Source organism: Tinamus guttatus, unplaced genomic scaffold, assembly GCF_059628265.1.
Source record: "Tinamus guttatus ecotype Peru unplaced genomic scaffold, ASM5962826v1 Tinamus_guttatus_pri_ptg000699l, whole genome shotgun sequence".
Taxonomy (NCBI): Eukaryota; Metazoa; Chordata; class Aves; order Tinamiformes; family Tinamidae; genus Tinamus; species Tinamus guttatus.
Genome location: NW_028289233.1, coordinates 76,612 through 88,926, shown reverse-complemented (window position 1 = coordinate 88,926; position 12,315 = coordinate 76,612). Strand labels below are relative to the sequence as shown.

At 45.8% G+C, this 12,315-nt stretch overlaps 2 protein-coding genes across 2 annotated transcripts in view; both read left to right on the top strand.

Moving 5' to 3' along the window:
• Positions 1-5,342, top strand: part of HOXC6 (homeobox C6) — a 37,330-nt gene extending 31,988 nt beyond the window's left edge. The window contains exon 2 of the transcript XR_015914016.1: positions 5,167-5,342. The gene's annotated coding sequence lies outside the window, so the exon portion shown is untranslated. The remainder of the gene's footprint in view (positions 1-5,166) is intronic.
• A 1,219-nt stretch (positions 5,343-6,561) lies between these two features.
• Positions 6,562-8,171, top strand: HOXC4 (homeobox C4). The gene is made up of 2 exons (XM_010221465.2): positions 6,562-7,213; positions 7,795-8,171. Exons 1-2 carry the CDS (start codon positions 6,664-6,666, stop codon positions 8,115-8,117), a joined length of 873 nt encoding a protein of 290 aa, XP_010219767.2. The 5' UTR covers positions 6,562-6,663; the 3' UTR covers positions 8,118-8,171.
• Positions 8,172-12,315: the final 4,144 nt, after the last annotated feature.

Below are 12,315 nucleotides of genomic sequence, written 5' to 3'. Positions count from 1 at the left end.
CATCGACGTGGGCCGAGGATCTCATTAGGCACCGGGCAGGGATGGGTTTGCTAAGAGGGGGAAAAAAAATGGAGGGGGAGATTTGGACTGTCTTTTTCTTGCTAAAATTAAAATAAAATAAAATGGGGGGTGGGGGGAGTGCTCGGTGATGAGATTGTGTCCCCCGAGGCATCCACGGCACCGATTGATTTTTAATTGCAAAGAGTGTCAAAAGGGACGAGCCCGGGCGGTTAAACTACCCGGGGCGGGGGAAAGGGAGAGGGTCCTCCGGCCAAGACGGGGGAAGGGGAAGATTTTATTTTATTCGAGTGTTTTTTTATTTTCTTTCACCCCTCCAACCCCTCATTGCCGTGGGGGGCTGAGGCAGGGAGGCTGCAGCTTTCTGCCTCCCTGCAAATGAAGCCTGCGAGATGCCTGGCAGAGATTTACTCTGGGACTAAAAGAAGATCTTATTCTTCCTTTTTCTCTCTTATTTTTTTCCCCTCATCCCCCCTTTTTATTTTTTCCTTCCTCTCCCCTCATTTTTTTTCGTTTTCTCAAATTCCTCCGTATCAACGCCCAGCTGGGGCCGGATTAACTTCCCGAGCAGCGTGAAAGTTGTTCATCCTCGCGTCCCTTGAGTGCCTTAATCCATAAAAACTTCCCCTTTGCTCTTTTAAAAATATATTTACAAATTTATTTTCTCCCTCAGTCCCAAGCAAAAGGGCCGGGACGTTATCGAAGCTCCGAAGGGCATTTGCAAACACGAGAGGGGGCTGGGGCAGGCGGCTGATGCGGGGGGGGACACGAGGGGGGACGTTAATAATTAATATTGTCACTCCGAAGGGAGCTGAGGGAGCTCTAAGCACTGCTCAAGTGCGAACCCTCCACATCAGGGGCAGCCGAAAGTTTGTATATATTTCCACCCTATACAATAACAGCTATAGAGCTGTTAATGGGCTGCCATAAGCCCCCCCGCCCCAGACCCCCCCTTTCAGGATCACTTTCCCTTGAAACTTTCTCCCGACCCCATAGCAAGACCAATGTTTTCTTTCCGACTTAACCTATGGCTCAGCCGTGATGCGCTGGGTCATTATGAGTAGGCTGTTCCTCGCAATAAATAAATAAATTAATTAATAAATAAAAACTCAAGGAGGAAGCGTGTCTCCAGTGTATATGTCACTTAAGAATGACCCCCAACCCTCTTCCGGGGTCTTGCTCTGCTTCTGGCAGCAGCAAGCCCTGACCACAATGTATATATATACATATTTATATATATATTTGCGTCTAAAAATGGATCTGGAAAAAGGAACCCCCCACCATTCTTCTTCTCAGACCTAAATAAGATAAAATAAAATTAAGTAATAATAATAAAATGGTAGAGGAGAATCAGGATGTAATTGTATTAAATAGTGCAAACCAGTGCAAGCCCAAGGAATAAAATCCCATAAAAGCTGAATTTTTAGGGCTTAAAGTTACTCCTGGAGGGTCAGGTTTGCTGCTGATCCGGGGGGCAGCACAGAGAGGGGCCTTGGAGGCCGCACGAGAAGTTGGAGCCACTCGAGCTCTAAGTCGATTATGGGGCCGCTCGGATTTATTTTAAACCACCTTCTTTTTTGAGGTTAAAAAGTGTATTTCCTACCAAAAATCAAGTTGCATTTTGGCCTCTGCGCCAAGTCCTCGAGAGTTCACGGGCTGAAGCGCCAGAGCCCATTAGAATATAAATAATACCGAAAGGCATTTATAACACGGCCAAATCTCAGCTCGCCTAAAAGGGCTCCCCACTCAAACCGTATATAGAAAAAAGTATATATACATATATTTTCTCTTTTGGTGAGGGAGAGAGGGGTAGAGCGGGAGGTGAGGGGAACAAAAACCAACAATTTCTCCAGCATAAAAATGAAACATCAAATTAGTTTGCCTCTGGGCTTCATTTTTCCCCTTCTACATTATAACTAGTTATTGAACTCGCTAGAAGATCTAAAGGCCATTTGTGAGGAGAGAAATTTCAATGGAGTTCCCCCATCAATAACTCCTTGGCAGTGACCTATTGGATCAAGTCAAACAGTTGAGGTGAAATTCAGGTCACGCTGTCTAACCAATATTAAAATGCGCCCACTTTTTAAAAAGCCACTTTCAACGAGATTTGCAGAAAATTGAATTCCAGGGTGGGGTGAGAAGGGGAGGGGGGTGGAAGGAGGGGAGAGGGAGATTGAGAAACTGTTTTGCATCTTTCCCTCTCCCCCCCTTTTATTTTTTTCCCCAAACAAACAAGAGGGATTCGTCTTTAATATTTGAAAACGAAGGGATAAATATTTACATTATTAGTTTCTTTGAGACGAAAGCGGCTCGCAAGAAAAATGCGCCGGCGAGGAATTTGGGTGACAGCCTTTGCTTATTAAAATCGTTTTAGGCCGATTCATTACTTTTAACTGACAACAGATTTAAGGGAAAAAAATCAATTAAACATTTGCATATTTCTTTGCATAAATTAGACCTGTCTATTTGCATTGTGCGGGAACAAAAAAAAAAAAAAAAAAAGGAGAAATAAGGAAAGAAAGGTTTCCGTGCGATTCGTGCTTTCAAGTTGTTAGGGAAAATTAAATTTTAATTAATTGCCTATCGTTGTATGTGCCAGAGAGACACTAAGTATTTTTTTTTCCTGAACAAAATGTATAGATATATGTATATGTATGTATAAATCAGTCTTTCCTCCCCTTCCCACTCCTATAACTTATTATGCCATAATCACCTCCAACCAAGCCTCTAAACTCTCAGAATAAAACTCCACTCCCCAAATTTATTTCCAGCCTGGAACAGGCAGAGTTCATACAACGCCAAGTGGCTATTTTTTTTTCTTTTATTTTTTTCCCTTTCCCCGTTGTTTTTCTATTATTACGAAACCCTGAATAACAAAACCCCAGTAGATAGGTACTTCATTTTTTTCTAGAAAGCACAGATTGCTAATGGGCCGAGGTACAGGTTACCAAACGGTCAGTATGGTAATAGCGAACACAATGAATCCGGAGAGACAATGCACACTTATTTTTCTTCAGTACTGTCAGAAAGGCGCTTTGTACTTCAAAATGCTCCTGCAACGGGAACCACATCCATATATATATATTTTCAACCTGGTACCAAGGTACTAAAAGGAAAAAAAAAAAAGAAAATATATTATTATTATTTTTTTTAATAGTGAGGTTCTGTGTTTCTGTGGGATTTTTTTTTCTTTCTTTCTTTTTTTTTTTTGGTCCCTCCCGAAGTGTTTATCGTGGTGCTGCTGGGGGGACGAGGGATGGAGAGCGGTGGGAGGGCTGCTTTTATAGACAAAAGAGCCAGATTCTTGTACAACTATTCTTCACACGTCCTTGCAGACTTTATTTTATGGAAAGCAAGGGGGGAGGAAAAAAAAAGCAGGAGGCGGTTGAAACATAAATAAATAAAAATACAAAAATCACCCAAATACTTGGGCAAAAAGCTCTAGTTTATAAGGGGAGGGAGGGAGAGAAGACGGGGTAAAAACCTGCCCCCCAGACCAAGCAAGGGGGGAAATGGGATTTTTTTTTGTGTGAATTGTATGAAATTCGGGGCAAGCCGCGCACACAGGGGCTGGGTGGAGCTCGACGAGGGAACCCTGCAGGAGCGAGGCGCTTTTTTTTTTTCTTTCTGGAAAAAAATACAAATTTGTGTTGGGAACTGGGGAGGAGAGAAAAAAAAAAAAAAAAAGGGCAAACAGGGCGAATCGAGACACTTTCCCCCTTGGTCATCCAGAGCAGGGAGAGCAAAGAGTTTAGGGGCTTCCAGTTTGGGGACCAGGATGTTCAGGGATTCTGAGGTGACTTTCATGCCTTGCATTTTTCCCCCCTAAACCTTTGGATTATGGTTGTTTTCTTTTGCTTTTATTCCTCTCCCCCCTCCTTTATTTATTTATTTATTTATTTTTAAAGCCCATTCTCTATTTTTCAGAGAACTACCTGTAGATATTTATTTATTCTGCTGGGGCTTATTGAAAACCATATATTCTAAAGGAAGGGAGCGGGGGGAAAGGGTGTGCGTAGGTAAAAATTACTTTATTAACTCTCCATCTTTATTCAATATCCCCTCAGCCTTGGAATAAAGTTGTTGCATCAGTCGGAACTATAAATGTCAAAACCCCGCATGAGGCTGAGGTGTTTGGGCAGAATGAAGTATAGCTGGGGAAGAGGAATTTATTGGATATATTTAAATCAACGTTTTGGGTTCCAGCATACATTTTTATTCATGTATTTCTCCCCTCTACCTTTGAGCTCCCATTTCCACACACTCTCACTCCCCAGCTCTGAAACTCCTCTGGAAAGAGCAGGGATTTTTACCTGCTGGTGCAAAGAGTGTGTCCCCATATAGGCACATAAGTCCTCGATGTATAGATATATATATATTTAACTTTAGGAAGGAACCAGCTTCGTCGGGGCACGGGGGGAGCACTTAGTCAAGCCCTGTGGATCAGATGCCAATAAAAACAAGAAGTGCTAAGTAACAGCCAAGCGAGTGAGAGAGTTATTCCCTGTCTGAGTGCCAACACATATATAAATATATATATTCATATATATATATATATATATATATATATATTCATATATATATTTATATATGGATCTCGCTCTTTGCTTTCGGGGCGGGGGGCGGAATCCGCCACAAATAGGCAAAGCCTCCCCTGGCTGCGGCCAGCTCAAGTTGGACCAGTGGCCTCTGCCCCCTCTTTGGGCCAAGAAGAGGGAATTTTGGGGAGGGGAGGTAGCCCCTTTGCCCCGCAACCCTCGCCCGTCGCCTATATGTACCCTGTAGGCTCGAATTTGTGTAAGCGTCGCAAAAGTCACAAATTCGTCTCTAGGGGAATATATGGACGATGCCAGAGCCTTGTGAAGCCCCTCTCCCCCCGCCCCCCCAGCTCGCCTTTGATGCCCTTAATTGCGACCGCCCTAATTAAATCCGCCAAGCCGGGCTGTGTCATTTTAAAAGGTAGTTTATCCAAGCGCACAGCTCGTTATAAAACAAGCAAAATAAAATAAATAATAATAGTAATAATAATAAAGTAGAGCGAAATCACGGTGACGATTTGGGGGTGGAGGCGGGTGGGGCCGATAAAAATCAAAATCACCCCCCCCCCCGAAAAAAATCCCATTATTACTTTTTTTTTTTCCTCTCCAGAAGAACCAGCAGCTACCGCAAACACAACTCGCAGCCAAGAGCACAAAAGAGCCCCGACCATTTCGCCCTGACTGATTTATGGCGTTTTACAACCCCATAAAAAGCTGTAACAACCAGCCAAAAGCCTTCGACACCGCTGGCACATTTAGTCTAATAAATAAAACATAAACAGTTAACTTTATGTGTCACTTTTATTGTTATCAAGTAAAATATGGCAATGCCCTGCGAGCTATGATTTTTCGACTATAATTGTTATCAAGCCCGAGAAGGGAATATCCCACCTCCCTCCTCGGCCCCTCTCTTTAGTGTGAGCCATAGATAAAAGCCCTAATTGAAGAAACTCCGAGAAACTCCCCAAAACGCTGCCAGCATTTTTTATTATTATTTGCTTAAGGTGCAGGGAGGTTTTTCTGCCGCCTGAGAGGATCCTCAGCCCCTGCTTCCTATTAACCCCCCTCTCTGTCCCCTAGAAAAGGGGGGTTTGTAAGAATGACAATAATAGAATAATTCTGGATTTGGGGAAAAAGAGCGGGTTAAATGGCCGGCTCAAGGACGGAGGCCCTGGGTGCGCACACTTGTGTTGTTGGGTGCTCTTGGGTGTTACTTGCAGCTCTAGAGCACCAAGGGCAAAAAGGGGCGCAAATAAAGAGAAAGCAGCAGGATTTTGGGGGGGAGGATCCCGGTGGGAAGGGGGAAGGATGGGGGGTCCCCACTGTCGTTGTCTCCTCGCCCCGAGGGCGTGGGAAAGTAGGCAGCGCCACCCCAGGGGACCCTCGGGGAGGGGGGGGCATGTGAGATGTCCCCCCCCACCCCGTGTCCCTCCATGTCCCTTTGGAGCCTTGGAAATAACGTCGCTCTCCGCAAACCTTCCAGGTAACTTATCCCACGTCCCCCCCCGCCCCGGGGATGCTGACAGTGTTTAACTCTCTCCCCCCCGTTTTAGAGGGGGGGAGGAGGGGAGAAGGGGGGGGGGGGTTGCTAGGAGGATGGGGGGGGACACGACACAAGCCACCAGATGTCCTGGCATCGCCACTGACCTGCCTTGTACCCCCCCTCCTCCCCCCCCTGCAATGTCCCTTTCCTCCCCGCTACAGAGTGAGGGGTGCTGGTGTGTGTGGGGGGGTTGGATTGGGACCCCCCCCTCCTCCTTGAGCTCCGCAGGGTGGGGGGGCGACGCTCACGTTCACAGGAAAGAGAGGGGGGGTCTCCCCTCATTGTTCCCAGCCGAGCCCAGAGGCCGCGGTGAGGGGCGGCGGCGGGGCGGGACGGGACGGACCCCCCCTCCCTTCCCCCCTCCAGGAGGTGGGGAGGAGGGGGGGATCCCCCACGGCCCCCCAGGCTCCCACTCGCGCTCCCAACCTCGGCGGCCCCACAATAATTTGGGGCTGCTTTTTTTTTTTTTTTTTTTTCAAAAAAAGAAGGAAAAAAAAAAAAAAAAAGCTTTTGGTTCCTTATCCGGGGACTGGGCTGGCGGGTGTGATTGGCCGGGGGAGTCACATGGTGAAAGTAACTTTACGGGGTCGCCAGCTAGTAGGAGGGCTTTATGGAGCAGAAAAACGACAAAGCGAGAAAAATTATTTTCCACTCCAGAAATTAATGATCATGAGCTCTTATTTGATGGACTCTAACTACATCGATCCGAAATTTCCTCCATGCGAGGAATATTCGCAAAATAATTACATCCCAGACCACAGTCCGGAATATTATAGCCGGACAAGGGAGTCCAGCTATCAGCATCACCATCAAGAGCTGTACCCAGTGCCACGACCCTCCTTCCCCGACCGCCAGTACAGCTGTGCTAGTATCCAAGCTGCCGGCAACCCGGCCGGCCACCAAAGGGGACACGGGCCACCTCCAGGAGGCCAACACCTCTCGGAGAAGGCGCAGCAGCTCTGCGAGCAGGCTGCTCTTGTCACCTCTGCTGCCACCACCACTCCTTCCCCGGCCCCCGCCGCCTGCGGCCAGCCAAACCCCGAGCATCCCACCAGCACAGCCTCCAAACAGCCCATAGTCTATCCCTGGATGAAAAAAATCCACGTCAGTACCGGTATGCAACTTTTCTTTTCCTCTCCGTCGCGCTGCTCGCTGATTTAAAAAAAAATATAAATATATATATTTTTCCCACCCCATGCTCTCCCTGTGCTTCCCTCTCTCTCTCTTCCTCTCTCCTTTTTTTTTTTTTATTTCCTTCCCTTCCATGAGAGTCTTTGGGTTAGCACAATTGAACTGGATTTACGACTCCGAATGGGTAATTACACCCACCATAAATTTTATAGCCGCGCTACTGTGGGCAGCCGGAGCCATGTGGCTCGCTCTGTTATGTATGTGTGAAACTCGGAGAGCTTTGTACGGGGGGCATAAATAATTCAGGCTTTTGAGCCAGGGAAACCCCTTCCTATTAGAATAGCAACTCTTGAGCTGCCCAAAGTTCTTTATTACCTATTTAAGCCTATTACTTTTTGCCTCTCAAGCTGCTCCACTTCTCTCTGCTGTTTCTCGGGCTCTTTCTCGCTTCTATTCATGCTAATTATTTTCCCTCCTTTTTATTTTTTATTTATTTTTATTTTTGGCGTTTTCCCCCGTTTCCCCCCCTCCTTTTTTTTTTTTTTTTTTTTTCTTCCCTCCCAGTGAATCCCAATTACAACGGAGGGGAACCCAAGCGCTCCCGGACAGCTTACACGAGGCAGCAGGTTTTGGAATTGGAGAAGGAGTTTCACTATAACAGGTACCTGACCCGGCGGCGGCGCATCGAGATCGCGCACTCGCTCTGCCTCTCCGAGCGCCAGATCAAAATCTGGTTCCAGAACCGGCGCATGAAGTGGAAAAAAGACCACCGGCTCCCCAACACCAAAGTACGGGCCGCCCCCGCCGCCCCCGCCGCCCCCGCGGCCGCGGAGCCGCCGCCCGCCGCCGCGCAGGAGCCGCGCACAGAGGATATCACCAGGTTATAAACACCCGCACACCCGCACACGAATGACTCTGGATTATTTATAGAATCTAATATATATATATCTATATATTTTCATCCCCCTTTTCCCTTTATTTTCCCTCCTTCCTTTCCCCCCTTCCTATTATTATTATTATTAATTAATATTATTATTAATTATTATTTTCCAAGCGTATCAAAAAGGGGGTCTCTCGCAAGACCACAGGCTTTAGGTGCATGTCGGATAGCATGAGGCCACGTGGCTGTACCTGCAGTTTATTTTATTTTTTTTACACCGTTTCAGGGTTTTATTTATTAAAAAAAATGGGGGGAGGGGGGATGAGGGGGGGGGTTGTCGAGGTTGAATGTTCTGTTCCATGAATTAAATGGAGAAATGCAGCAGAAAAAACACGAAAAAATAATTTTAAAATGCATTTTTCCCCCTCCCCCTCTTCTGCATTACAAATGTACAAAGATCGAGGGAGCTGCGAAGTTCTTTTGGTAAAAATGTGGGGGAGTGGAGAAAAAAAAAGCTTAAAAATCACATTTTAAAACAGGGAACAAAAACAAATACGAGACAGCACACAAGGGTGGATGGATCTTTGCTAGAAATAATGAGAAAAAAAAGAGAGAGTGTGAGAGAGTGGCTTATTTAAAAGAAAAACAGAAGGTTTTTAAAAAAGTCAGTAGCTAGGTTTTTTTTTCGTCGTGGTTATTTGTGGGATTTTTTTTTCGGACTGATTTTACATGATCATTGTAAACTTGCAATAAAGAGTTTTAGTGTGTATGTGAAAGTCCCAGTGTTCAATAAACCAGTCAGTGTGAATTAGTTTTACTTTTATGTCTGGTGACTTCTTTGATGCTCGTTTCCCCCCTCCAAACCCGCCCCCCGAATAATATTAATAATAGCAATAATAATATTAGTAATAAAAGCCTGGGACGTATTGTAGCCCCGGTGCACTGCGGGCTGCTTTAAGTTAAGTTTAAGCCAACATAAAGATAACTCTGGGCTCCCGATTTTACGACATCACGACGTGGCCAGTGACTTTAAATCTCAGACCCTCCCAACCCTGCAAATCCTGAGGGGCGGGGGAAGGAAAAAAGAGAAAAGAGGCAGAATTCCTTTTATTTTATTTTATTTTTCCACCAAGAGCAGTGCTGTGCATTGGGATCCTCTTCCTTTCATGCCTCTGTGTTGTTATTATTGTTCTATTCATATATTTATTTATATCGTGCTTTGCATCTGACGTGAGGTTGCCTGGTTGAACCCCCTCCTTCCGTTGAACTTTTCTGCGGGTTGGTGATTTTTTTTAGTTGCATTAACCCATAAAAAGGGCCAAGAGGATGTATGTGGTTCATTTATTTATATTCCTATATATTTATTTATTTATCTTTATTTATTTATTTTAGAGGCCATGCAGGAGGCTGTTAAGGCACTAATGGCAATAATCTTAATAAGAGCAGCCGATCGTTCTTGGTCTCTGGATGAAAGGTGCAACCTGGTCGCGGGGGAAAGGTGGGATTTGGGGAAAAAAAGAAGCTATTTCGTCTCTCCTTTCCCTCCCATCTCCGTGTAGGGGGTTGTGGCTCTGCCTGGCAGCGCAGGAGATGGAGCAGGTTTAGGTGTCTGGAACAGGGGGAATTTTGTGTCCCCCTCCTATTTTATATATATTTATATATTATTTTAGGCCCTGGATTTGGGGAAGTTCGCTGCATTCCCTTTACTCCCAAGCCCTGGGCCTGCTTCATCCCTGGTGCATCCCTGGAGCATCGCTAGGTGAGCCCTCTGCACTACAAAAAATAACAATAAATTCATTTTTTAAATGGCAGTTTGGGCAAAGGAGGTTTTCCAGACCTCTATTTCCATTTATTTTGCTTCTCCCCCGTTTTCTCGCTCTCCCAAATGGATGAAATCTGCCATTAAACAAATCACAGTCTCCTAAACCCTTTGTGAGAGCTGGGAAAAAGCGGAGGGCTGGAATTTATCCCGAGGATTCTCTATACAAAGCTTTGGGGGTTTGTTTTTATTGCTATCGTTCATTTATTAATTATTTTCCACCTCTTGCTTCGTGCTACTGCTCTAAGTGCAGGGCTTGCGAGTTAAAAGTTATAGAGGGGCCCTATAGCCATAAGTCGCCTTAAACATCTCCTCCATCTCCTCCACCGAGCGGGGCAAGGAGTTAGGAACCAGTTGTGATATGATGATGATGATGATTATTATTATTATGATTATTGCCTTTTCAGTCCTCTCATGAAAGGGGAAGCCAAAATCTCACGGAATTTTAGGGGGGAAAAATAAAAAATGAAACAAAATAGATAAAAAGGCGTTCGACATCCAGCACCCCAGACTCAGCCCATTTTGTGGCGTCGGGGCTATCCGGAATATCCTCCTGTATAGACAGAGCAGAAAATCCGTCTGTCCTGGGCAGAGAGAGAGGGAGCTTTAAAGCAGCAAAAAGGAGGAAAATTGTATGAAAATGGTGGGGAGGGGGGTTAAATTTTTCGCCCAGAGGTCAGAGCAGCCCCCTCAAAATGTTGAGTTGGTGCCTGCGAGCCCCGCAAGCTCCCAAATATCCCAAATATCCTCCGGGGAGCGCGGGTGGGGGGAAGCACTTCTGCAGACTGCAGGAGGAGGAGGATGGGGAGGAAGGAAATGCAACTCAAGTTTGATTTTTTGCCCCCTTTTGCTTTTTTTTTTTTGGGGGGGGGGGGGCGTGTCTTTAATTTTGTGGATTTCCCTTTTTTTTTTTTTTTTTTTTTTTTTTGAGATGGAAATGTGTTTTTGGGTGTGTGTAGGTGCTGCATCTCCTCCTTCTCCTCCCCCAACGGGGTGCAAGTGGAAGGAGGTGGCCGGGGATGGGACTCACATTGGTGGTGACACCCTTGGGTGTCACGGAGCGGAGAGGGGGAGCAACTTCATTATTATTATCATTATCATCATCATTATTTCCCCCCACCACCTCCCTCCTGTCTGTGAGCACCCCCGAGCCTTATTTCCCCCCTTCCTTAGACTTGGCCATGACAAGATGATAACCGCGTTATACAGAGGAGGCAGCAGGGCCGGGATAGAGGGAGAAGAAAAAGAAGGGGAGAAATGGATAAAAAAACAATAATTATAATAACAATAAACAAACTCGAGATGCTCTTAGATCCCAACAGGCTCAACCGTGGTCTTTATATATATATAAATATTTTTTCTGTCTATTTATATTTTTCTGCCACCTTCTTGGCTCGCGGCGGCTGCAGCAACTTTCTGAAGTTGGGGTAAACGGCCAAAAAAAAAAAAAAAAAAAAAAGCGGGTTCATGGAAAGGGCAACTTTTCTGTGCAGGCAGCTCTATTCGAGGCGAGCAAGTAACCCCGAGCCCTCCTGACCCTCCTGCCTCTCCCACCGTGTCCCTCCCGGCTCCGCCGACACAGATTTAGCCTCTTTGTAGGTTTTTTTCTTTTTCTTTTTTTTTTTCTTTAAATCCCGTGCAAAAAAAAGGTGGTTTGGGGGAAAAAAAAAAGGATAGGGCAGATGCAATGCGTGTTGTGTCGGTGCTCGGCCACAAAAAAAAAAAAAAAAAAAAAAAAAAGGAAATAGAAGGGAAAATAATAAATAGATGAGTTGAGAGGAGAGGGTGGCCAAAGTTCTCTCCTTTTTTATGCTCCGGAGATTCTTGGCCTCCCGCATCGCCCCAAGAGCCGCGTAAGTAACCCGCATTGCCCCCAAATGACCCCAAAATCACTGAGAAGAGACCACTACATCACCTCTTCTCGCCCCAAAATGTGCAGCCCGGGCATCCAAATGAGGAGGCAAAAAGGAGAGGGATGCGGAAAATCAGGAATGAGCAGCAATCCGGCGGAGGTGGGTGGGAGGGGGGAGATTTGACTGTGGTCATGATGCAAAATAACCCAGATTTCCTATAGGGAAAAAAAAATGTAGGAAATCGGGTAGGGAGGAGAGATAGGAAGGTGTATACATAGAGAGAGAGAGATATAGATAGGTAAGTGGGTAGAAAAATAGGAAGGTAGGTGAAGGGATGGACTGATGGAGGAATGTATGGAGGGATGGATGGAGGGATGGATGTATAGCTGAGTGTTTTCCTGATCACACAGTCCCCACCGAGGGGATGCCTGGGCTATATGGTCCAGCACCTATAGCTGCGGCCCCGGGGATGTAAAACTTCCAGCAACAACGTATTTCGGAGGCTCAAATTAACAGCCCAAGTCGGTTTCTTT